Source organism: Chanodichthys erythropterus, chromosome 9, assembly GCF_024489055.1.
Source record: "Chanodichthys erythropterus isolate Z2021 chromosome 9, ASM2448905v1, whole genome shotgun sequence".
Lineage (NCBI taxonomy): Eukaryota > Metazoa > Chordata > Actinopteri > Cypriniformes > Xenocyprididae > Chanodichthys > Chanodichthys erythropterus.
The window spans coordinates 14250646-14278298 of NC_090229.1; the positions used below are offsets into that span (position 1 = coordinate 14250646).

A 27653-nucleotide genomic window follows, 5' to 3' on the forward strand; every position below is an offset into this window, starting at 1 on the left:
GTGAGCTCCCTTGCTTAGTAAAACTGCATCATAACTGGATTTAAAAAGTGTGTCTCATCAAACAGTAAAGCTCACGTGACACTCAACTTGCAATTGATTTCAGTTGAGTTTGTCTGTTAGCATGTTGGTAAACTAAATGACACATAATAAACAAAAAATATATATAACACACATGGATAATTAATTATAATTATGCTAAATGGTTTCCGTTTCAATACATTTCGGTATATAAATTATATTACACTGTTTTACACAAGATTTAATCTTAAATAACCTACCCGCCATGACTTGAACTCCACCTCACAGACGAACTGCAATACCACTATGCTCCAGCAGGTGACAGGGTCTCCTAATATTACAGCACGAAGGAGTTACCAACTCCAAGCTGCATTTTGCCACTTATGAAACAGACTGTGTTGGGCGTTTTATTTAAATCTACACCGAAATAATATAGAAAGACATTGTCTGTACTATATATTTGTGTCATGCTATGATTCCCATACTGATTGGTAAAAACCAAAGGCCTTTTTATTCTGATACAATAATAACAAGAGAAATAAATTTCTAAACTAATGGTTTAATCTACCAACACTAACATGGCACAGACTTGAGACATTTTAGCCCTGGAGCTGTTTTGTATAAACATGTCTTATTTACTCAGTGGTCGTTAACATAAAATTGGAAGCACATTCTGAAATGGCAAGCGTATTTATGGTCAATGTTTTTAGAATGTGCCAAATGCAGTAGCAGCCCATTTTAACAATAACCCAGCAAGTACACAACCCTTCTACTCTGAATGGAGGTTTCAGACAAACACATCTATGAGAGTTTAGCACAGAAACAGCCAGAGGGTGTTGGAAGTACATGTTATTCAAAATGACAGTTAACTACTCAAGCACAAAAAGGTTTCTGATATACCAAAATGAATCTGAGGCTTGTTTGTTAGCTTTCACAGACATCATTAGACACATTATATTATCAGTCGGTCAGTTTTATTGAATCAGCCCACCACCAGCACCATGATATCTTCAGTTAATCAAAGAAGGTAATGAAATTCCACCCAGCCTGCTGAGTGGAAAAATACAAGTGTGTTTGGAAAAATGAGAGCTATTTCGAATTAGGATACATGACATAATGCCCAGTAGAATCATACAACCTTTTAAAGAAAATACAAGTGTGTATGGAAAAATTAGAGCAATTTCGAATTAGGATATATGACATAATGTCCAGTAGAATTATACAACTCTTTTAAGATACATGGAATATGTATCTCCTTAAGCTTCCAGAAACTTTCTGAAAAGAATTAGTGACAATATGTGTTAACAATAACACAAAAGCACCGCCAGCTGTTCTGAATTATTAAAAACTCCCACTCTTAATGAGAAGTCATGTTCTCCTTCTATGGCAATTTAACATGTTCTAGACAGGGTTTTAAATCAAGTCCAACATGTGAAAATGGCAGATTTGAACAACTTCCCCACAAAAGTATGTAACCAGTGCTCTTAATTTTTGGCTCTAAAATATACTTGACACATGAATGACATTTAAAAGTGATTTTGTGATGCTATTAAAATATAATTTCCTTCCCGATAATATACAGTAGAAATGTAGACAGGCTGTAGGTTTATTTTATTCAAAACTGTATCTGTTTTTATATTACAATATAAAAAGAAAACTTTAAAATAAAGATTCATCTGTCTTGTTCATTGACTAGCAAAACCAAATCTAACTCCCATATGTCTGTTTCTCCGTCCAGTCCTTCCGCAATGTCCTCATCCTTCTTCAAACACTTTAAAGTGTCCATCGGGGACCGTTTGGTCCCTCAATGTCTCTGGAAGGCTTGATGAAATAAATAAAGTGGAAATAAAAAGAGCTTGTGTGTCTTTGTGCAAAATCAACCAGCCAGCCAATGGTGTTCGAGCATCCCAGCCAGCTGTAATGCTATTGGCTGATGTGTCGCCAAGGAGGAGGGGACTGCTGGACATTGAGGAGTGAGCCGTCTATGAGTCAGTGTGTTTTGTCATTCACTTGTGTAGTTCAAGAACAAATAAAGAACTCAGAGTTCGTCTCGCGAGGCACGGGACGCAGGCGGTGGTGTGTCCCCGGTGACGCTGTTCTGGGCGACGGAGTGAATTTGTGCCTGCTGGGCAGTTTTTTGAGCATACTGTCTGTCCCAGTCTGTGCTGACAGCCTCGTCATCCCAAATAGTGGACGTCTCTGTGTCGCTGAAGTAACCCGGCTCACCCGTATAGTGTGTTGGGTACAAAAGCAGCGGCTCAACAGAGAAAGCACGCAGATCCCTGGGATCAAAGTGAGACATGTATGCCGCACTGAGAGAGAGAGAGAGAGAAAGAGAGCGAGGATGAGGGAGGAAGAAAAGCAAGGGCGTGAGAAAAATTACAAACTGGAAGAATTTTTTTTGGTGGATAAATTATTTATATAGTTTTTAAATCTTTATGTAAAAAGTTTGGGGTTGGTTAGATTTTTTTAAGGAGTTAAGTTTTTGAAAGAAGTTTCTTATGCTCACCAAAATGGCATTTATTTAATCAACAATACATTAAAAAGAGTAATATCATGAAATATTATTACAAATAACTGTTTTCTATTTTAATATATTTAAAAATTTAATTTATTCCTGTAATGGCAAATATGAATGTTCAGCATCATTACTCCAGGTTTCAGTGTCACATGATCCTTCAGAAATCATAATATGCTGATCTCATGATTTAACAAACATTTCTTCTTATTATCAATGTCGACAACAGTTGTGCTGCTTAACATTAAAAAAAAAAAAAAGTTCAAAAGAACAGCAAATATTAATTTCATAAAAAAAAAAAAATTGTATTGACCCTAAACCTTTGAATGGTAGTCTATATAATGTTAAAATTAATATTTACATAACGATAATATTTTACACACTACATCTGCAGAAACATTGTGTTATTCACTGCACTTTATGCTAAAACAACAGTAAATTCACACACTAGGGGTACACAATGAGCCTTTATCTCTCTCTCTCTCTCACACACACACACACACATATATCAAAACACAGAAAAAGGAGTATATTTATACAGTAATCCATCTGTCTTATACCAATGGCCCTTCCCCCAAACTCAGAGAGCTATCAATGGGAATTTTGTCCCTCTAAAGCTGGCAACAGGAAGAACTGGCCCTTCCCAAAATTCCTTGAAGAAAGAGCAGGGAGAGAGAGACAGGGGAACCCAGAGAATGCAAGACAACAGGGGAGAAGGACCGCAGGGTGCTGAAGGAGAGAAAGAGAAGGGCCAGTAAAGGTGACACATATTGGGGGCATAGCCAATGCTGAGCAGTTCTCCCACTAGAGGAAATGAGGTAGAAAGGCAGTCATTGTGTGACCCAGCAGGGACACCGTACTTATTTTCTCACTCTGAACAATCTAGCACTGTGTCTGTGCCACTCAGCAATACAGCCCCAGTGTGGGCCTGTGTGTAACTGCTGCAAAAAACAATCTTGTAATCAATCAATCAATCAATCAATCAATCAATCAATCAATCTATCTATCTATCTATCTATCTATCTATCTATCTATCTATCTATCTATCTATCTATCTATCTATCTATCTATCTATCTATCTATCTATCTATCTATCTATCTATCTATCTATCTATCTATCTATCTATCTATCTATCTATCGCTGCACGATTCTGGATCACAAAATCACAAAATTCTGAATCTTCTAAATAAAATAATGTCATTTTAATTGTTTCTTTAAACAGTTTGAATGAATGATTCAGTGACTCATAAAGGCTTAAAGGTGCTAAAGAGGATGTTTTGTTTTATACATTTTTGCAATATTACTTGAAACTGTCTTTACTAACTAATAAAAGACTATTTATTAGGTGCACTGAAAGGAATATTATTAATATACATCATCTGTGCACGAGCTAGGGCCTTAAAAACATCAGCCAATCGTTTACGTGATCATCGCGTAAACGATTGGCCCTCTGGCTTGTCAATCACTGCCATGACGTTCCTTGTGAGAGACGTGCGCGGCTGCGCCCTCCAGTAACTTTCCACACTCCACATGCACTGCATGCAATGTTTTTGTCAGGAGACAGGAGTAACAACTGCAGATTATGAGTTACCTGCGGTGAGTCCGACATAATGAATCCACTAACACGACACAGCAAATGCCAGTGGTAAACAAACAGTCGTGTTCCAATACTCGTGCACGAGTTTTGGGAGGCGTTCCCTCGAAATGAGCTGTGAAGGAGGGGGTTGTTCTTACGCGTGCCCTCATTTCAACAATTCAGTAACAGTCTTTCGTTTCTCAGTCGAACAAAAGATCCTCTTTAGCACCTTTAACTTGTTTCATTACGGGATGAATTAGCATTTTTGAATGAATGATTCAATGGCAAACTAATTTTTAATAGTAACTTGTCGCCACCTACTGATATAACAATGTAAATGATACAATCTTTATTTGAAGCATCAAGTTACTTTCAAAAGGCAATTTCAAAAGGTGACTATTATGAAGACATCAGTGTTTATATCTGAACTATTAACTTTTTTCTCAGTACTTCTGTAATAATTTGAATTACTGTGACATAGAAATAGTTATTTTTAATGTGGTTTAAAAGACTGTTTGTGAAGCTGTTTTATACCTATACATGCAAACTGCTCCCTCTGTCAAAGGTTTAATAGACATAGCCGAATTGTTGTCATTTAGGAATAAGCATCCATCTATCCATCCATCCATCCATCCATCCATCCATCCATCCATCCATCCATCCATCCATCCATCCATCCATCCATCCACAGCACTTACTTAGGGTGTTTGTTGAACATAACTGGCAGGAACTCATCTACAGGTAGCATCTTGCCAAGCGGCTGAGCGGCGAGGAGTTTCTTGGCCCCCTGCTGTGAAAGAGCATAACCTAGAGTCCAATATGAGTAATCGGCCTCCACCAGGTTATTCACGCCCTCTACAGACACCTCTGGCTTAGCTACTTGCATCCGCTTGCGGCCCACATATCTATTGAGAAAGAAAAAGAAAGAGAAAGATGTTTTTGTGAGCAATGAAAACGTGTCATCATATGCTTGTTCATCAGCTGGTGTTGTTCTTACATAAGGTCCCAGTTCAGCTGAGCTTTTTCAACATCCTCCATGATGGTCTGTAACCTCTTCTTAAACCGAGGCTCAAACCTCACGTCATCCTCCAACACCAGCACATGTTGCAGACCCCTCTCCACCACCTATCACATACACACACACACACACACACACACACTGTGCACCTTTAAACTGCTGGAACTTAACAGAAAATGCTTTGTGTTTTTGAAAAGCTCTTTCAGCAGTTGGTAACATTTACTGGATTGTTGCTTGTCTAGCCGAGATCAACTGGACAGTTATTTTTATTATATTTTATGTCTATTTGTGAGTGTGCCTGTACCTGTTTCCAGGTGAAGTGGTGGCTGAGGAAGCAGCCAATCTCTCCGCGAGTCAGAACCCTACCAGAGTACGGATCTTTATATCCTGGCATCATCTCTATACCTAGAGCCTGAAGCTGAGATGTATTCAGTGACCTGAGAGAAAGTACAAAAGGTAAGATCAACAAAGTTTGACTTTCACTCAAATGGTTCTGCCACATTTCGAAATACCCAAACACCATAAACCTGATGCCGCAGAACATCCCCTTGATGACTTACTTCCCATCTACAGCATCAACCAGCGTAGCCTCAATACCCAGCACCGCCATAGTGTTCAACATCCTTTCCCTCCGGTCCAACCTCCGCTTCAGATTAATCAGAAAGATCTGAGGGGAAAAGAGAGAACGAGAGAGTCTGAGGCATGAAGCAGGACAAAATAAGAAAATGTCACTTCAAAGAAGCTTAAATCAGCTGAAAGTTCTCTGCAGGATAACTGTCATGAGTGTCCAGTCAAGCAAGACATTCCAGAGATTCTGCTCTCTCACCTCGTCAAAGCCCATCTTGTCCTGGGGTTTGGGTGGAGTGAAGAGGAACTCGGAGGGTTTTACGTTATGATCGACTGTAAGAAAAGGCATTTGACTAAATGATTAAATCTAACAATTATACACTGGGACATAAAAAAATTGAAATAAAACCTCCAATTAATGGAGGTTGAAAATAGAAAGAGTTAAAGTGCTGGAAAAAGGGTTGTTTATTAGGGGCAGTTGCAGTGGGTGTGCTTCATTATGGGTGTGTGTGTTTGCCTACATTGTAGGGACCAGGCAACGGTCCCTAAGAAGAAAAAGCCTTTATAAACACTCAGTGTCGTAAAACATAACAATGCACAGGTTTCAGTGAGTGTTTAGGGTTATGGAAAGGAAAACATCATAATCTCAGTAAAAAACAAAAGAAGTCAAAGGAAAATCCCCTCCATGACAGAAAAACAAATTTTACTTGTAACTTATTTTATTGAGCTTGGATGACACACAAATTATGCCTATTGATTCGATATACTATCATGACTTGTCATAGTTTGACATTTTCAGTTAATCAAAAATGTATTTAATTTTAAGTTCTGTTAATGTAAAATACAATCTGATGATGTGTAAATGTGTTTCATTGTTTTGAGTTGTATGAACACTTCTTTTAATTTAGACGAACTTAAGTTAAGTGAAACTGGGCTGGGATTTATATTTCCCATCATGCTTTGCCCATGGCACTTGAAAAGGAGAGTAAATGCTAAAATTAAGTGTTATATAATGTTTTTTGCACAAGATTAATGGTAAGGGAGAGTTTTTGGGTTTTTGGAGATTTACCATCATGGTGACAAGCGGTGCTTGGTAAGTTCATGTTACTTAGAAATGCGTTTTATTGTGTCCCAAAAGCAACTTCGCTTTACTTAAAATATTATGTTGGATCAACTTAAATAGTTGCATTCATGTTTACAATTATTAAGTTCATGTTACTTAGAAATGTGTTTTTATTGTGGCAAAAAATGTCTTCACCTTACTTAAAACATTATGTTGGATCAACTCAAAATATTGCTTTGAATTAATGTAATTCTCCCAGTTGGCTTAAGTTAAACATTTTAGTGGAAAATGTTAACATTTTTTTTTGCTGAACCAATGTTTTATTTTTTAGAGTGTATAGATATTTTTAAGGAAATTAAGACTTTTATTCAGCAAGGATGCATTAAATTGATACAAAAATGACAGTAAAGACATCTATAATGTTACAAAAGATTTCTATTTCAAATAAATGCTGTTTAAAAATCTTAAGCAACATAACTGTTTTGACCACTGATAATAAGAAATGTTTCTTGAGCACCAAATCATCATATTAGAATGATTTCTGAAGGATCATGTGACACTGAAGACTGGAGTAATGATGCTGAAAATTCAGCTTAGCCATCACAGGAATAAACATTTATTTTAAAATGTATTAAAATATTATTATTATTTTAAATTGTCTTTTGAATTGTAGTGAATGACTGAATGAATGAACATCCATGCTTTAATATATTATATTGTATGTAATGTGTTGTTTTGTAAATGATAATAGGCCTACTTACTCATGGCCTCAGTGATGGTGTGTGTGAAACTCTCCTTCTCATCTTCTACACTCTGCTGGGCCTTCAGAGGTACAGGCAGAAAACCATAATGCTCTCTGTTACACACGTACATCTGTACACCTACAGAAAAAAACAATACATAATACATACATGTCATGGAAACACTGTATAGCCCACCCAATACAACTAGAAACACAAGTGTTACATCATTAATATGTGTTTGAGTGGTTTTGTGCTGTTAAAGTTTGTATTCATGGGTGTGTTTGGAATCATGATTCATCGACTATGTGTTAGCTGTGTGTTCTCTGGATGTACTGTAACTCATGCTCTCTCTCACACACATTATTTCCTCAATAGAACATCCACAAACACCCAAAAAGGCCATAAAAATGCCCAGCTGGAGCTGGTTATGTTAACCACAAGATTACCCAACATTAAAGCTACCCTCCTCAGCAACATGGACAGTGGAGGACAGTTGGAGGTGCTGTGAATTATGTGTTATGTTATGTTATCCGTGTCTGTTCTGGGTCCCAAAAACAGAAGAACGCCACTTTAACTGCCTTCATCTGTTTGCTCTGAAAACATTCTGTGCTTAAAAACACTGATTTCAAAAACAACTCATGCACTTAAATAATAAAATGGTAACAATTGCAATATTTTAACATTAGTTAATGCATTAGGTTATCATGAACTGACAATGAAAAATATTTTAGCAGCTTTTATTAATCTAGCAGAATAATACATAAATATAATAAAATGATATATATATCATATCAATGATATATATCAATGATATCAATGATATATATCAATGATATATATTATATATATATATATAATTTTTTTATTTTAAAAGTGTTGTAGGGACACTTTTTGCCATTGAGATGAATTGGAAAAAGTGTTCCAATCAACCTGAATTCACCCTACTGTTTATAATTATAATATATTATATATATATATATATATATATATATATATATATATATATATATATATATATATATATATATATATATATAATTTTTTTATTTTAAAAGTGTTGTATGTAATGTAAATATACTATTTTTTCATGTTCAGTCATAGTGCGGTAATATAATTATATTAATTTAATTTAAATATATATAATTTAACAGATTAATAAATGCTAGAAAAAAAGTTGTTCATTGTTAGTTATAGTTGATAGTAACGTCTATAATTATAGTGTAGAAAAATCGTATAATCAGAAAAATATACATTATCTCTAATGGACAGCTGTTAAAGCAACCCAGTGGAGATCTCTCACCAGCTTGTCGTGCAGAGAATGCAAAGACCATGATGTCGTCAAACGCCCAGCTGTAGTCGGGGTGAGGTGGGTAGAAGGTCATTTCTAGCGTGGCGCTACGTCTCAGATCCAACAGGAATGTGGAGTGCACCATGGGAACAGAGAAACAGCCCAAACGCTTCCACTCACGGATAGGCTGGTAGTCTGGGGTGCGCTTGTAATAACCCTGAGAGGATGGCAGAGAAACCAGGCTATTGAAGTAGGGTGAATTCAGGGTGATTGGGACACTTTTTGCCATTGAGATGAATTGGAAAAAGTGTTCCAATCAACCTGAATTCACCCTACTGTTTATAATTAGTTTCCAATTGTACAATTTAGTTTGAACACATTTTGTATACTGGTGAAGAACAGCAATAAATCTTGCCTTTTTACCCAAAAAATGAAGTTTCTGTCATCATTTATTCACCAATGTCGTTCCAAACCTGTATGACTTTCTTTCTTTTGAAAATTCACAAAAGATGACATTTTGAAGAAAAAATAGTTTTGTTGACCAAGGACAATCATTGATTGGACAAAGTAAAATACCTCAATTTCTTAAAATATCTTCAAAGTTCCTCAGAAGAAAAAGTTATACAGAATTGGAACAACACTAGGGTGAGTAAATGATGACGGAATTTGTATTTTTGGGTGAAATATCCCTTTAAAATAATACTCTTTTGGTCTGTTTTCTGAGTTGACAGAGCTGTACCTGAGGTGTGATGCCACACCAGAAGTTTGAGTAGAGGGATCGGGAATCCAGCATAGGCGCCACCAGTGTGAAATTCTCTGCCATCATGAGATCCAGCACTCGTGGGTTGGTCAGGAGGTTATCACTGTCAACAAACTGAGAAAATGACACATGATGAATATGGTAGAGTATTAGAACTTGTGGTTTTTATTTAACACAAGTATTACAAGAATGGCAGCATGATATTACCAATATATAATCAGCCCAGCGTTCTCGTGCAGCCTTCAGTGCCGCCTGCCTGAGCTTCATTAGATGATTGAAACGAGACGGAGCCCAGTGTTTCGGACCCCACTCATCCGTGTATGACCTTACATCAGAAAAGATGCATACACATTTTCTTAAAATAAAACTCTTCAATTGGTTGAAAACTCTTTCACCTCCTATAATAAGCAAACTTATTCTACAGATATCTACACCACTACTGATTTTTTTGGCCTTTATTTTAATTTTATATATGGTTTAGTAAAAAAAGAACAAGAAATTATAGAGATAAGATTGGGAAAAGGAAACAAACTCACATCCTCTGCATGAGCATCATAGCATACACTGTAAAAAAAATCCCAGTAAAATTTACGGTAAAAAAAAAAAAACCGGCAGCTGTGGTTGCCAGAACTTTACCGTAAAAAATACAGTAGCACGTAAAAAAAAAAAAACTGTTAAATTTACGGTAAAATAACGTATTTCATTAACTGATATAATGTTAATTTACCAACCTAATGAAGTACTAATATCTGTTTTGTACCTTTATAATACACTGACAGTCACCAAACACAGTGGTGATAAGAGTCACATGATGAAGACGATCAAAGTTCATCACAAGCAGCTTTTCCACAAGCTGAGGAGGACAATACTAATATAGGCTATAGAAGGTGCACATCGTGTCGTTCACACACACACTAAACACCATCATGGTAACATGCATGAAATTTTTAAAAATGCAATAAACATATATTTAACAACATTAGATGTAACATAAAACCCTAATGTACATAACTGATTAGAAAAAAAATAGAAAAACTAAGAAGAAACAGAGTTATTTCAACGAAAATATATCAAATGTGAAGTGTCACGCAGGGAATTGTGGGAATGTCAATTTACGTTTTTTTCACTGTAAATTTTTACAATGAATTGTTATTTTTCAATTCCAAAAACTGTGAATTTAACGGTATTTTACCGTAAAATTACATTAAATGTACCATTAGATCTATTACAGTTATTCACCGTATATAGTATGGAAACTTTCTGTAAACCAATTGACAGTTTTTCACCGCAGCATTTTTACAGTCTTTTACTGTTAAAATTACAGTCATTTTTAACAGTGTAATGCGTAGGAGAATGTACACTAACCACTAGGGCAAAGATCTGACTGTGAGAAAACTGTCAGTGAAAAAAAATCATATGATTTCTGAAGACTTGGAATATAGGGAATAAGTCATATGAAACACTTTCATTATACTTATGGTGCTTTTGTATCATTTTTTTGGAGCTTAAAAGCATATGTTCTCATTCATTAGGTACATGAAAATGAGTATGTTATAACATAATATAATCTAAAATACTTCAACATTTCCATTTGTTTTCCATGGAAGAAGGTCGTACAGCTTGACAGAATTATTTAATCCCTGTTCTGGAAAACATTCAGTTTAGATGGAAAAGAGATTAGTAGACTGTCGCAAATTCCCGACATAAACAGCCATTAGTGTTAATTGACTGACACCATCTGTTCTGAAACAAGATGTTTTTAACCAACCGTGGCTCATCCATGGGTCTCCACTCCACGTAATGATATCTGCTCTGCCTGTTCTTCAGCCATTCTCTCAGCATGGCTGTGGTGTTGTCCACATTATGGTCTGTTGCAGCCCTTCAAAAGACAAAGGAGAGCTTACTTTATTTTAATATAAACAAGACAAGCTTCAAAAACAACTGCTATCAGGAGGAGTGAAAGAGTGATGCATCCTTCAGGCTAGGGTGGAACAATGTGTTTTGATTTAGTATTTCCTTCTCCTAGACTCAAAGACTTGTGTCAGAGATTGATAAGACTATTAAAATTCACATAAAGATGTCAAAAGTGCTATTTGACAGCGCTAGCAAGCAGCTAGCCAGCAGCTAGCCAGCTTTTGCCAGGGCTGATAAATTCCTCAGGAGCGGTTATGTGCTTGCAAGGAAGTGAGGCACTTAACAACCGCTTGCCAACACCAGCTTGTGAGAGGTAAAAGTCGTATTGTCTAAGTTTCATATTAGCATTTCAAGAGCCTAACATGTTTGCTGGCAACTCAGAGATAAAGTGCAGATTTAAGTATGCAAAAGATGAGCAATTATATATGACTTCATAAAACAATATACCATCACTTGCAAAAAAATTATGCAAAACAGCTCAACTAATTCATGTTTTGACTACATTAAAAGCTCCAAACATACAAACGCTGTGACATAACAGTACGTTTTCCCAGTATTACTACACTAAACACTCACACAAGCACACAAACACACACAGTGTCCTCATTTGAGTCAGGGCTGTTTGGCTGTGCCAATGGAAACCTCCACTGCACAGGGACTCTGCAGTAAAATCGTGCGGGAAAGAACCAACAAATATTGACATCACCTCAGTCGTCACATTCACACACACATGCACATTTCCTCGCCCCACCTTTACCAGAAATAAAATCCAACTGGTGTTTTTATTCATATTTATACAGTTGTACACAGCATTGCAGGCTGTTCTGCAGTAGAAGCAGGATGGTAAATGAGGCAATGGGGAAAATTAAATCGGATTTTTTCACCTAATGTGTAGACAAGAGCAAAAAAAGGTTAAATGAGTCATAATAATAATAATACATATTAGAAAAGGCCTGTTCTTAATTAGCATTTTGTATTGTCTTTCAATACAAATTACACATCCTTTAAACAATACAGGTCTACATTTAGCTAAACTGACACTAAATTACACTGTTTGCTTGATTTAAAGCATAAACTTTGCTAAATTTATTCAGGTGTAGTAAAACAAGGGATAAAAACAGTTTGCCAGTGAAACAAGTCAAAACACGGGTTATTCAAAATATATTATCTGAGGGAAAAAAAGTCCATCTGCTCTTTTAATCTATTCTATTCTCATGTAAATTAAAAGAAAATAATTTTAGAATATTTAGATATTGTGAACAATAAAGAAATATATACATTTATTGTATATATACATTGCCTAAAATAAATTTTTTACTACACCTGCCAATTTAAGGAAATTTACCGGCCATAACTATTTTTTACCAGCCATAAAACATAGATTAATCCTTATTAAAGTTACAAAAGTTATTTAGTCTGAGCCGATTTGAGTGATTTTTCTTTGTCTTTTGTTGTTGTTAAAAACACAGACATCAGCAGGAATATTAGGCTGCTGTCACTTTAAGAGCTAATGCGTTGTCTCTCTCAATAGTTTACATTCAATTACGACATAACTCACTAGTATGTTTACAAGGATACTTGCCAAGCGTGCCAGACAAGTCCTGAAAAGGTGGCTAGAAGCAGTATAGGTCATAAACCCCGTCCTCTTCATGAAATGTAATGGGACGTGAAACAAACTAAAAAATCAAATCACACTTCAAATATTTTTGAAGGTTTCTGTCATTTTAGGCAGTTTTTAATCACACTGGTGTTAGTTTAAGAGTTCGTTCTTTATACAAGTTTGGTTTTAGTTAGTTATTTGATGCTATAAAAACGGGGGTATGACATCATGATTGACAGCTGAGATTGACAGCATCACTGAGGCCCAACAGACTTTTTTTCTGGATCTTCATGAAGAGATTGAAGCTTTAACATTAATTGCTACATTTGCATAACTGTTTATTTCACACAGCCATAATAAGTTGTTCAGATTGTAGGCAGGACTTTTGATATCGCGGCTCGACTTTTTGCTCACTACTGCACAGACTCGGGCACCAAGTTCACAATGCGCTTGAGACTCAAGATGTCAGCGCCATATTCGGACACTGGCAGCTTCGCTTACTACAATGGAAGAGAGTGAAGGTGCGTCGTCAGTCTTTTTTTACGGTCTATGATACAGTAACTGTACATTTGTTCACGTTCAAGTTCTCACAATATTGCATTTCATTCATTTACTCGCTAACACAGATTTTTACACGCAGGCCCTGTGTCTACCCTGTTCCCAATGCCGCCTCCCAAATCTACACCTATGTCTACCATGAACATCTGCAGTGAATAATACTAGTGTAAACCTGCAAAAACACATACACCACCCACAAACAAACATTGTCAGACAACAGATAACAGTGTATGCAGTGTGTGCATCTAAGTATACTCATATTATTATACACTCTTTGTCTTTAAATAACAAGTGATGGACCAGATATTCGACACCACGACTGCTATTTTGTCACTCACACAAACACAGACAATTGCTCAGTTTTGCTCTTAACAACATATCCCAACAAAGAGTCCAGAAAATACAGGCCAAGATGTTGTATATGTGTTTTAAGTATGCTTTATGTGTATCCAAGGTTTTATGAGTGTATAAAAGCAGAGGGAACAGACAGCATTGAGCTTGATAAGCAGTCTGGTTCTTTATCACTGGTTCGAAACACCTGACACACAGGTAATGACAGGTAATGCAGTGTCTAAAAGATCACTGGTTTCAGACACACACTGCTTTTTTGATGACTTCAGCTAATATAAGTGTGCCACAGTTGTTTTAAAGGAAAACAGGCCTTCAAGCTGCAAAGATGTTTCAAGAACATCTGTGAAAAATCTATGAAAATCAGAACGAACAATGAAACAGAAAAGCAATGCATGTGCATGTATTTATATGAGGATAAATACACGTGAGTTAGCTTTTCTTTGCATGCGCTTCTCATTCTAGCATTTATATGAGGTATATTATGGCTCATTTCCACTGAGCGGTACGGTTCGGTTCGGTTCCATCACACTGCTGCAACTAATATAAACATCTGGAATAATTGGACACGCTGCATCTCTTTAAATGCTTCTCTAATGGCTAATGATTTCACATGTGTTCTCCAAACCTCCTGGGGAGAGACCCACACAATGCATTTTGGGTTATGCTGCTCTATGACAAAGAAAACTGCACATATACACATACTAAAGTGTGCAAATATTGGTGGGTATGGAGATTTATGATTTCTGCATGGCTTTATGCTACATAATTATATGATTGCATGATGTCTGAGTGTATATGATGAGTAAAGAATATATCTGTATCATATTTCTCCCAAAATCAAAAGAATTTATTTATATTTTGCATAATGAAAATTAAGCAAAAGCAAAAATAAAGCAAAGTTAGAAGCCTGTTTGAAGTCTTTGATCCTGTGTCTTAGCTCTGGCCGCAGGAGGCAACACTCATATTCATGACCGGACAAGCAAACAACCTGAAGAATTTGAACCTGCCAGCCTATGAATGACTCAAACTTCTGGTTTCTGAAGGTTCAGTCAGTTATATATCCGGGCAGACACATTCTCTGCACCTTTCACTCTCACCTTTCGATCTCTAACAAATTTCCACACCCAAGGGCAACAACAGACTTCTGACACTGACCACGTTACAAACACTTCATTTTCTGAATATGGTCCAGGTGTAGGTGCAATTATTTAGGTACTTTTCCCTATCTGTGTATTAATTCATATTCATTTTTTTTTTTTTTGTTTGGGACACAAATCCTCAGTCCAAGCAGCAAGTAATCTGATATTTCACTGTTAAAGGGTTAGTTCACCCAAAAATGAAAATTTCCGTCATTTATTACCCTCATGTCATTCCACACCCGTAAGACCTTCTTTCATCTTCAGAACACAAATTAAAATATTTTTGCTAAATTCCGATGGCTCAGTGAGGCCTGCATTGTCATCAAGATAATTAACACTTTCAGATGCTCAGAAAGCTAAACAGTTTCATATTTTATGTGACTACAGTGGTTCAACCTTAATGTTATGAAGCAGCGAGAATGCGTTTTGTGCACCAAAAAAAACGACTTTATTCAACAATATCTAGTGATGGGTGATTTCAAAACACTGCTTCATGAAGCTTCGAAGATTTATGAATCTTTATTTTGAATCAGTGGTTCGGAGCTTGTATCAAACTGCCAAAGTCACCCCCCAATTTTGAAACACTTATGACGTAACAAAGCCTCGTTTACTGAAATCATGTGACTTTGGCAGTTTGATACACGCTCTGAAGCACTGATTCGAAACAAAAGATTCATAAAGCTTTGAAGCTTCATGAAGCAGTGTTTTGAAATCGCCCATCACTAGATATTGTTGAATAAAGTCGTTGTTTTGTTTTTTTGGTGCACAAAAAGTATTCTCGTCGCTTTATAACATTAAGGTTTAACCACTGTAGTCACATGAACTGTTTTAAATATGTCTTTAGTAGCTTTCTGAGCATTGAAAGTGTTAATTATCTTGCTGTCAATGGAGGCCTCACTGAGCCATCAGATTTTATCAAAAATATCTTAATTTGTGTTCTGAAGATGAACGAAAGTCTTACAGGTGTGGAACAACATGAGGGTGAGTAATTAATGACAGAATTTTAATTTTTGGGTGAACTAACCCTTTAAACAGCCTTTAATACTGAAAGTTATTCCACTTGCATTCAATCTGAAAGTGGACCTCATGATAAAGGTGATGAAAAGTGTTTAGGGCTGCGTGTGTGTGTGTGCACAGCAGGATATTTAACTCTAGATTTGTATGTATGTGTGCGCTCCTGCTGTGCTTGGAGGAAGCAGGGCCTTGCTTATAAAAACCTGATTTTCTTTCACTGCCTTTTTGAAGTTTATTGTAAGTCTCTAGCTCATTATCTGACTGCCCGAGGCTCACTCTCTCTTTTTGTCTCTCTGTTTCTTCTCCATATGTCATTATTGAAAGCATCTGGACACCACATGCTACTCACCACCATACACGCACATCTTATAACTCTCCCCACCTGCACAGTATACAGCCATCACAGATAAAGAAGAAAAAAACATTAGATTACATGAAAAAAATCCTGAATTAGATAAACCATAGGAAAATCTTCTACTATCCAAACCTGCTTAGACAAAACAGTGTAAAACTTCTTCTAGGCAAATTACCAGTTTCAACCATAACAATGACAGTGTCCGCTGTATTAAAGGTGCCCTAGAGCTTTTTTTTTTAAAGATGTTATATAAGGTGTCCCCTGAATGTGTCTGTGAAGTTTCAGCTCAAAATACCCCACAGATTTTTTAAAATTCACTATTTTAACTGCCTATTTTGGGGCATCATTATGAGCCGATTCAGGCTGCGGCCCCTTTAAATCTGGTGCTCCACGCCCCAAGAGCTCGCGCTTGCCTTAAACAACATTAAAAAAGTTCAAACAGCTAATATAACCCTCAAAATGGATCTTTACAAAGTGTTCGTCATGCAGCATGTCTAATCGCATAAGTACAGTGTTTATTTGAATGTTTACATTGATTCTGAATGAATTTGATAATGCTCCGTTGCTAACGGCTAATGCTACACTGTTGAATGAAGTTGTGTTTATGCATTATACAGACTGCAAGTGTTTAAAAATGAAAATAGCGACGGCTCGTCTCCGTGAATACAGTAAGAAACGATGGTAACTTTAACCACATTTAACAGTACATTAGCAACATGCTAACGAAACATTTAGAAAGACAATTTACAAATATCACTAAAATATCATGATATCATGAATCATGTCAGTTATTATTGCTCCATCTGCCATTTTTTGCTGTTGTCCTTGCTTGCTTACCTAGTCTGATGTTTCAGCCGTGCAGATCCAGACGTGTAATCCCTTTCATAATGTTGGGAACATGGGCTGGAATATGCAAATATTGGGGCGTACATATTAATGATCCCAACTGTTACGTAACAGTCGGTGTTATGTTGAGATTCGCCTGTTCTTCGGAGGTCTTTTAAACAAATGAGATTTATATAAGAAGGAGGAAACAATGGAGTTTGAGACTCACTGTATGTCATTTCCATGTACTGAACTCTTATTATTTAACTATGCCCAGGTAAATTCAATTTTTGAATCAAGGGCACCTTTGAGATTAGCATGTGCGTTCATAATGACAGAGAACAGTCTTGAATAACATGTATAATTTTTATATCAGTGCTGATTTTTCTTTTAGATGCTCTGAAGCCTTGTAACATCACCTGTGCTCATGCGACCCACTACATTTATAGTTTAAGGGATGAAAAATGAAAAAGTCATTATTTACACATATGTTGATCCAAACCTACATGACTTACTGCATATGATGATATTTTGAAGAACTGCTTTTGTCTAAAAGCAATTGAGGGTTAAAAATCAACACTGGACAACTGACTTTCATTGTATGGACAACTTAAAAAAAAAAAAAAACGTCTTTAGTGTTCAACAGATGAAAAAATGCATAAACTTTTGGAACAACATGAAGATTTGTAAATGATTTTCAATTTTAGGTGAACTATCCCTGAAGTTACAACACAAAAATTTGTGAAAAGATTTTATTTTCATTCCAAAGATTTCACACTATTGTTCCTCTACTCTTGAACCCCTGTCTGGTTGAGGCCTTCTGAGGTTTGAGTGGATGGGATAGACATCTGACTGGATCATTAACCATTGTTGGAAAGAGAGGAAACTGTTTCTGAACATGTTGAAAAGAACTATACAGAGAACAGCAGAAAAGTTCAAGTTAGGCTTTAGACCACACTGAACTGACACTGCGCCAGGGTTTTGATTACAGCAATGCTCATGCAAACCTAATAAAAACACAAATACTTACAGCTGTAATGAAATAAACAATTATTTACAGATCTCCTTCAGATCAATACAAAACATATCGCTATCCTTTTCTCATGTCCTTTGTTTTATTCACCATGCTTTGTTTATTTAATTGCCAAAATGCCCAGCATTCCTCAACAACAGCATAATAACTGCTGGAACGAACACACAAAGGGAAACTTCTTGCATGGTTGTCAAGAAAATCATATCATACCAATAAGACTAGTAGACAGACACAAGATTTCATATTTTCATTCCAAATGTAAATGTCCATTAGTTAAATGGAAAAAAAAATGATGGGTAGGTTTATGGGATATAAGTTACAGTGTAAAAATCATTGTCTATGGAAAGTCGCCATAAAACATGAAAATTCAACATATGTGTGTGTTCGTATGTGGTACAGGTGTCCCATACATCTTGGGGACCAAATATTTGATATTGTGGGGACAAATTTTAGCCCATATGAAGAAAACAGCTTATAAATCGTACTAAATTATTCTTATTTTATGTAAAAATGCAGAACATTTTTTGTAAAGAGGTAGTTTTAAGGTTAGTGGACAGAATGTAAAGTTTGTACATTATAAAAATCATCATGTCTATGGAAATCCCCATAAAACACAAAAGCCCAAAGTGTGCATGTGTGCGTTTGCCTTCCAGTGGCTCTCCCCCCATCATGCATGGGCTGACGTGGCTCCCTGGCTCTGTATATTGAGGAGGGGGCAAAAGGGCTTGTGAAACCTCTGCTGCACTCAAATTCCTCCAGCCATTCTCTGTCAACATAGCTCTACCATGTCACACACAAACACACCTACAGTAGAGTATGAGGCCTGTTCATCCCTGCTGACAACAGCAATTTATGCCAAGTACCAATACAAAATCAAGTTACAAGTTCATAATCCCATTCTCATTAAAAGTACAAATACATTTAATTTGATACAGCTACATACTACAGCCTCAGAGACTGTAAACGTTCCATCCACAGCATTATAGTTTTATCAGCTTTTCAATGACTCGTTGTTCTCTTATACATGTGTTTTGGAGTTACAAATGTGACAAAAGCAACAAAAACAGCCAAATATGTTGTAAATTACAAAAACAATCACACATCAGTAAATACAGAAATGTTTTGCTCAAAGCGCATAGGATCATAGACTAGCCTAGAGCAGGAGAGATTCCCAGTGTCTCACCTGACGCACTGACAAACATTGTTTATCAAACATTCACATGAACTCAGACACGCTCCCGCATCTTCCTGACAATATAAACACATCTGCTACAATGTGAAAAAGTATGTGATTTATGCAAAGAACAAGAGAAAGACAAATAGACAGTAAAAAATGAGAAAAGTGGTGTGTGAGAAAAAGACAAACAGTGAGAGGCAGACATAGATGGATTGCTTGCTGTGTAGACAATGTTAGTCATCCCAGTGGTTTACCAGAAGGATGAATCCAGCAGACAGCACTAAAACTGCAACAACACAAACCTCTGTTACTTCAAAATACCTAGTTATTCACTAAAATATGTCCCTGCAGAGCTGCTTGCTTCACACATGTCTTTTGTCCTCGGATCTTGAGGCAAATGTGCCATTTGGGACAACCTAAAACAACTGTGACTGAGACAAAAGTCTCTCAGTTAGAGCGTCAGACCCAAGGAAGTCTATCTAATACCTGGAGAGAGAGAATATCTCCCAAATATCTCAGTAGAAGCTGCATTGGACCACACAATATTTTGAGTAAATCAGGTGAGCCATGTGAATCACTCCAAAGTTGCAAGAAAATAACAAAAAAAAAAAAAAATATATATATATATTATATATATATATATATAATATATATATATATACAGTACAGTCCAAAAGTTTGGAACCACTAAGATTTTTAATGTTTTTAAAAGAAGTTTCTTCTGCTCACCAAGGCTACATTTATTTAATTAAAAATACAGTAAAAACAGTAATATTGTGAAATATTATTACAATTTAAAATAACTGTGTACTATTTAAATATATTTGACAAAGTAATTTATTCCTGTGATCAAAGCTGAATTTTCAGCATCATTACTCCAGTCTTCAGTGTCACATGATCCTTCAGAAATCATTCTAATATGCTGATTTGCTGCTCAATAAACATTTATGATTATTATCAATGTTGAAAACAGTTGTGTACTTTTTTTTTTTCAGGATTCCTTGATGAATAGAAAGTACAAAAGAACAGCATTTATCTGAAATACAAAGCTTCTGTAGCATTATACACTACCGTTCAAAAGTTTGGGGTCAGTAAGAATTTATTTTTTTTTTTTTAAAGAAATTAAAGAAATGAATACTTTTATTCAGCAAGGATGCATTAAAGCAATCAAAAGTGGCAGTAAAGACATTTATAATGTTACAAAAGATTAGATTTCAGATAAACACTGTTCTTTTGAACTTTCTTTTCATCGTATAATCCTGAAAAAAAATATTGTACACAAATATTTTGTACAATTGTACACATTAAATGTTTCTTGAGCAGCAGATCAGCATATTAGAATGATTTCTGAAGGATCATGTGACACTGAAGACTGGAGTAATGATGCTGAAAATTCAGCTTTGCCATCACAGGAATAAATAACTTTGTGAAATATATTCAAATAGAAAACAGTTATTTTAAAATTGTAATAATATTTCACAATATTACTGTTTTTACAGTATTTTTAATTAATACTGGTCTGGTGAGCAGACGAAACTTCTTTTAAAAACATCTTAGTGGTTCCAAACTTTTGGACTGTACTGATATATATATATATATATATATATATATATATATATATATATATATATATATATATATATATATAATTTTATATAATTAAATATACAACTAAAATGTTATTAAAAGCCATCTATGGCTTAAATTATAAAATTATATAAAAAATATATTTTTTTATTTACTTTAGCAAAACATTTTCTCAGAATACACTGCTCATTTTGAATAGACATCATAGAGATTCTAGATTCTAGAGATTCTAGATATGATATGACCAGTGTCTTAAGTTAAATTTTTAATTTATTCAGTCCTGATGCAGTCTATTGTATGGTTTTTTTAACCATTACATTTTTACATAACAGTATCACGCAGATTATTTGGTCACCTGCCCTATAACTCAACTCACTGAACACCAATAAACTACTTCTCCAGCTCGACTCTAGACAGCCGTGACTAAAGCCAGCAATCGTCCTGCCTTCTGGACTTTCGTGCACTATTGTTCCTCTACTCTTGAACCCCTGCTGGTTGATGACTTCTGAGTTTGAGTGGATTGGATGGACAACTGAATGGATGTAATCAATGTTGGAAAGGGAGGAAACTGTTTCTGGACATGTTGAAAAGAATACTGAAGGAGAGTGGCAGAAAAGCTCAAGTTAGGCTTTAGACCCCACTGAACTGACACTGCGCCAGGGTTTTGATTACAGCAATGATCACGCAAACCTAATAAAAACACAAATACTTACAGCTGTAATGAAATAAACAATTATTTACAGATCTCCTTCAGATCAATACCCAACATATCTCTATCCTTTTCTCAAATCTTTTGTTTTATTCACCATGCTTTGTTTATTTAATTGCCAAAATGCCCAGCATTCCTCAACAACAGCATAATAACTGCTGGAACGAACACCTGAGTCTAAAGGGAAATTTCTTGCATGGTTGTCAAGAAAATCATATCATACCGATAAGACTAGTAGACAGAAACAAAAGAGCAGTCAGCTCTCATAAACGAGTCTGTGTTTAATGAATCTGACTGTAACTTGATCAGTCATGTTTAGCTTATGTCAGAAGCTGTGTTAGCACCATTAGCTTGAGCACCGTTTCACTGATTACAGGACTGTGCCTCTAGGGAACATGACGCTGGATTCACTGTACTCTCTGTCTCTTCTGTTTGCACTCACAATTCACTTCAATATTACAGTAGCTTTGTTCATGCTAAAGCCAGTCGATCGCAGAAACTGTAATCATGGTCCCTTTAAAGTTAATGTAACAGAAGTAGAGGCAGATCTTTTCTTCATATTGTGATGTACATCTGAGTGAAATGGAAAATTTAAAAAAAGAAGGAAGTGTAGGGCTGGGATTTGGTTCTATTCACTGGTTGATTGGACAGAGGCAGATCTGAATGTATGCCTGCAGTCAATTGTAATAAGGGGGCGGGATTAGGGTTGCCAGGATTTCGCAATTCAAAACTAGCCAAAACCTTAACCCTCACGTTCCGGGGGGTACAATACACGTTTTTTGACAGAGTTCCCCTGGTAAAATTCATATTCCAGGGGCAAAATATCATGTAATTAGGGGTTGCTTCAGCCCACGGACATGAAAAACAACCCGCGGCAATAGTGTTAAAGTAGCCCAATTCCGTGGGAAAACTGCAGACTTGGCAACGCTGGGTGGGGTTTAAGTGGACTAATTGATTGGAGAAGTCCTGCATACATGCGCAGTCTTTTCACTGGAAGATCAGGTTATGACATATTGATTAAGAATTATGAGGTCAAAAAAATTAAACATGCATGGAACTGTTCATAGTAAGATCAATATCACTGAATTAAACATTAAATGAATTTTTATTTAATGTCAACTTTAAGGAAAGTCAGTGCACTTGGTGGCCATCTTGGCTATAACAGCAATAACAGCAATGAAACTGTATTGTAATGTTGCTTATTCTGTACTAGTAATCATGCTATTTAACAGTATTTTTCAGGCTTCAGTTAATGCACATGCAAATTCTAGTGTAAAAACATCTCCACCTTATACAGTCTCTGATCCAATCTGAGATACTTCCATAATAAACCAGAGAAGAGAAAGTGGGAGAGAGAGAGATGTCATTGTGGGTGACCTGTGCACATTGTCAATAGGGATGGAATGTGGATCGTTAGGACACTCGTGGTGCCCCTGTGTCATTTTCAACAGTGCCCCTCCCCTGCACTTTCCTCTCTCTCCATCCTTTCTTCCCCCTAATTCCCCACATTCTTTCGCAGAGCAGTGAGACTTTCAGCCTGTCATTTGAATGCTCCGTTTGTTCAGTAAACTTCTGAAGGTTTTCCTGATAGCACGCATACAAACATAAATGTTCAAAGACAGCTAATTCATTAAAGTTGGATTTAAATGAAAATTCACCCTATTTTGTAAATGCATGTTACACTGTGAGCAATCAATTCATGTTCTTTTTTTTGAGTAATGTTAATCAAAATGTCATAACTGGACCTTCAGGTGAAAATGACAGACTTCTCTCTGGTGACATATGCAGAACTTTTACAAGCTTGCATTAATCTGCTCCATTATCAAGCTCCAATCAACAACCAATGCATACTAGAACCAAATCCCCGGCCTACATTCTTTTTTTTCTTTTTTGTTTCACTCGGATGTACATCACAATACAGAAGAAAAGATTTGTCCTTACTTCTGTTTCATCACAACTTTAATTTTAATACCGAATAATAAAAATGAAAAACTGTCAGAACAAATTTTTACAGGCGATTGGCTAATTAGCTATAGTTCAAACAATTTACAAAAGGATTCAAAACTTATTTCACTTCATAAGTATGTGCTTCATTCAGAACACTCCTGCCAAAAGAAATAGAGGTAAAGTGGTAAAACACAAAGTCATAACACTGGAGTGGAGTCTAATGCCAGCCCAAACACGTGGAACTAAAAGTTCTCAAACTCGAAGCAGTTCCGCTCGGATGGTGGAGCATAGTGGCATTAGAGAAGGGAGGAGGTTGAAATGAAAGCTGTGCATGTGCCTCCATTCAATGGATTTGGCTAGTAATGTAAATCAGCTGTTTACCCTTGGGAAAGCTGAAGGGAAGAGAGGACAGTTCCTATGATGTTCATCTGTAGTAGCATATAGTTAGTTAAGGTTAAAAACTAAGCAGGAAAGAGACAGAGGCAAACATAGGCCTGGGGTGGGGTGGGGGGTATTCATATAATTATGAAGAGGTTTGCAATGTAGGTCTATATTCGTTTCACCAGCGTTTTCAAATAACATTTCAGTAACAACAAAAGTTTACTAGTCAGAGCAAATAAACATAGGCCTGGGGTGCGTTTCCCAAAGTGAACTATGGTCGCAAGTTCCGTCGTTACCAATAGAGTTCAATGGGACTTACGACCATAGTTGACTAAAGATGCTTTCGGGAAACGCACCCCTGGTCAGTAATAGCAGTCGTTCGCTTGGGAAGTTCGCCATGTTTCGGACGGTACAAAACATAAACTGACATTAATTTTCAGATTTTATTTGCTGATTATTATGCGTTCCCATATTAGGCTACAAGTAGCTATATGTCGCATAAAAGTTAAAGATTGTTAACAAACGGTTAACTCGATACAAAAGTCAACTGATTGCGCCTCGAAAATTGTGCTGACAGAAATTCTCTTAAACGTAGGCTAACAATTTGCACTCTAATTATAAAGAAACCCGACAGGGCATGTTGCTTATAACCAGCAAATGTCTTTCATCTTCATTTAACATGTAATTAAATCCTTGCTCACACGCGTGGACAGTGTAGTAAAACCGCGTTAACAGGTCTGCTTCACGCAGACAGCGGCGTCTCTGTTCCTCTATCAGCCAGAAGGTTTTCATTAACCAAACCTTACCTGCGCGCGCTCCACAATAACTCCACTATGTACACGACCTTCTCAGTTTTCAACCACCACACTTGCTGCAAAAGCAAACCATCTCTCGCACACACACACACACACACACACACACACACATTACACGTCCTCAACAGCTATACTGCACAAAAGCCCAGTTTTGGAGATTCTCACCATATCGCAATCCGGTCCTTCGGGTAGTCCAGGCGGTCGATGCAGCCTAAGTAGTATGGCAGGCTGTGCGCCGAGTTCCGAGCCAAAATCGCGATCATGACTTTGGGTTTAAGCAGAGAGGATTCGGGCACGGGATTCAGGTCCTGCACGTGAGCCATAAGTTCGCCACGGCAGTTTTGCGCCATGAGCGCGCAAATCACAGCTACAATCACGAATCCCTCCGCCGGCATCTCTGCCTGATGGACACCGCTGTCACAACCTGAACGGGGTATGTGAGTGAATGAGAGGCTGAAAGACAGAGAGGGTGGGTAAGGAGGAGTAGAGAGAGGTGGAGAGGTTTAGAGTGGTCACCTTTGAGAAAGTGGGTTGCCTCCTTTAGATTTTCACACCCTTCACCAGGACAGATCTGTGAGGAGCTTGAAGGATGAGATATGAAGTTAGACACACGCACACACACACGTTCGTTTTTGTGAAATGTGGGGACATTCCATAGGCGTAATGGTTTTTATACTGTACAAACTGTATTTTCTATCCCCTTGCACTACCCCTACCCCTAAACCTACCCATCACAGGAAACTGTGCACTTTTACTTTCTCACAAAAACTCATTCTGTATGATTTATAAGCCTTTTGAAAAGTGGGGACATGGGTAATGTCCTCAAAGTCACCCTCTTCTTGTAATACATATGTCATACCCATGTCATCATTTGTGTCCTGATATTTCACAAAAACATGCCTACGTCTGGTTCACTATGCTTGTAGGCACTCTCCATAGACGTAATGGTTTTTATACTGTACAAACTGTATTCTATCCCCCTACACTAACTATACCCCTAAACCATCACACAAAGCTTTCTGCATTTTTACATTTTCAAAAAAAACATCATTTGGCATGTTTATTAATCCATTTCCCCCATGGGGACTGCTTGGTGGTCCCCACAATGTGGATGATTTCAGGTTTTACCATCCTTGTGGGTACCATTTGGACCCCACAATGTAATATAAACCTGTACATACACACACACACACACACACACACACACACACACACACACACACACACACACAATTTTTCACTATATTAGTGAGGACATTGCAGATTGATTGGGAAACGTTTTCTAAAGTCATCTCAATGGCAAAAAGAATGAATTCATTATACGTCATACACACTAAAAAATGCTGGGTGAAATACAACCCAAGTTGGGTTGAAAATGGATAAACCCAGCAGTTGGGTTAAATGTTTGCCCAATCTGCAGTGTCAGTCATTTTATTTAACTCAACTATTGTTTAAAAATTACTGCATTGCTTACTTAAAATGAACACAAAATATATTGAAAATTAACATTTATTAATGTTTCATAGGCTACATGAACATTTATTAATAAGTTCAATTAATAATTAAACAATAGCCTAATCATTTATGAAATTGCTTATCAATAAATGTTCTTCTTTTGATTACTATTGTTGCCTCTAGTAGCCTAATTATGTGTCTGATTTTTAACTTCCTATTTTGGGTTCATTTTAAGCCAGAAATAGGCCTATAGCAATTTTTTTAAACAATAGTTGGGTGAAATAAAACATTTTTGGGGGGTTGTTTTTAACCCAGCATTTTTAAAGTATGCATGTATTTTATTATGTTGCCTATACCCTTTAACAATGAATGAATATATAATTGTTTATTTATTATTTTTGCTTTTGAGTCGCTGTTGGCCGGAGCTCTTTATATACCCTTTTCCCCATTCTTTCCTCATTGCTCATTTAATTTTCCATCGGGTGCTCGATCTCATTCCATTCGCGTCTCCTCGTATATATCCCAACACTTCTGAGAGACATGACGTCATTACCGAATTCACTACACCTGCTGTTCCCTGTCCGATCTGGAATCCCATTCAAACTGCTTTCATATTTTTCTGACATTCCAAATAATTTCATTTTTTGGCGAATACCAAGCACTAAGTTATAGCTATTGTTTGCAGCTATATAATAGCTGTAGCAAATACGGCATTTGGGTGCGAAATACGATTAAAATTGTGCATATTAGGCGTCATTTCACCAAAAGCCATGGTATTGCAGACCCTAAGACATACAATCTTACTACTCCCTCCACGTGACAGCCCACTTTCTTCACACAACTTTTTCCAGCACTTAAGCTCAAAAGTCAGAATATTATCCAATTTAAGTGTTATTTTTTAATATGTTAATATTAACATTTTTGTCCATCCTACAGATTGTCCTCATTTGTACAACTAAAAGTCAATCAATCAAAAACCACAACCAATCAGAACACACTGTGAGCGGGCTCTGGCTGCATTCGCGAGGCACATACACGCGAAGTTACATAATCAAATTCACAAAGATTACACCATTTAAACATTATTAAAAACACATACTGAGCTACTAAAACACTCTTTGTCATATAATACACTTGTTTGTTCACAGTTTGAACGTTATTGCTTCCATTTGTTTAATTTCATGATCTGAGGTGAATTATTTTACTAGGCTAAGTTACATGTAACTTATAGCTACAAAGCT

At 36.5% G+C, this 27653-nt stretch overlaps 1 protein-coding gene across 1 annotated transcript; it reads right to left on the reverse strand.

Moving 5' to 3' along the window:
* Nucleotides 1-1848: 1848 nt before the first annotated feature.
* Nucleotides 1849-25352, reverse strand: colgalt2b (collagen beta(1-O)galactosyltransferase 2b). Its single transcript, XM_067393622.1, has 12 exons — nucleotides 25123-25352; nucleotides 11321-11431; nucleotides 9760-9877; nucleotides 9532-9666; nucleotides 8805-9009; nucleotides 7523-7642; nucleotides 5958-6031; nucleotides 5692-5798; nucleotides 5436-5568; nucleotides 5111-5238; nucleotides 4812-5018; nucleotides 1849-2330 (listed from the first exon to the last, which is right to left on the reverse strand). Exons 1-12 carry the CDS (start codon nucleotides 25350-25352, stop codon nucleotides 2057-2059), a joined length of 1842 nt encoding a protein of 613 aa, XP_067249723.1. The 3' UTR covers nucleotides 1849-2056.
* Nucleotides 25353-27653: the final 2301 nt, after the last annotated feature.

Coding starts and splice junctions, on each gene's coding strand:
- colgalt2b (XM_067393622.1), bottom strand. CDS start 25,352: ATGCCGGCGGAGGGATTCGTGATTGTAGCTGTGATTTGCGCGCTCATG. Junction 9,667..9,759: donor GCTGGGCTGATTATATATTG/GTAATATCATGC, acceptor TCATTTTCTCAG/TTTGTTGACAGTGATAACCT. Junction 7,643..8,804: donor ATTCTCTGCACGACAAGCTG/GTGAGAGATCTC, acceptor TTTTTTCTGTAG/GTGTACAGATGTACGTGTGT.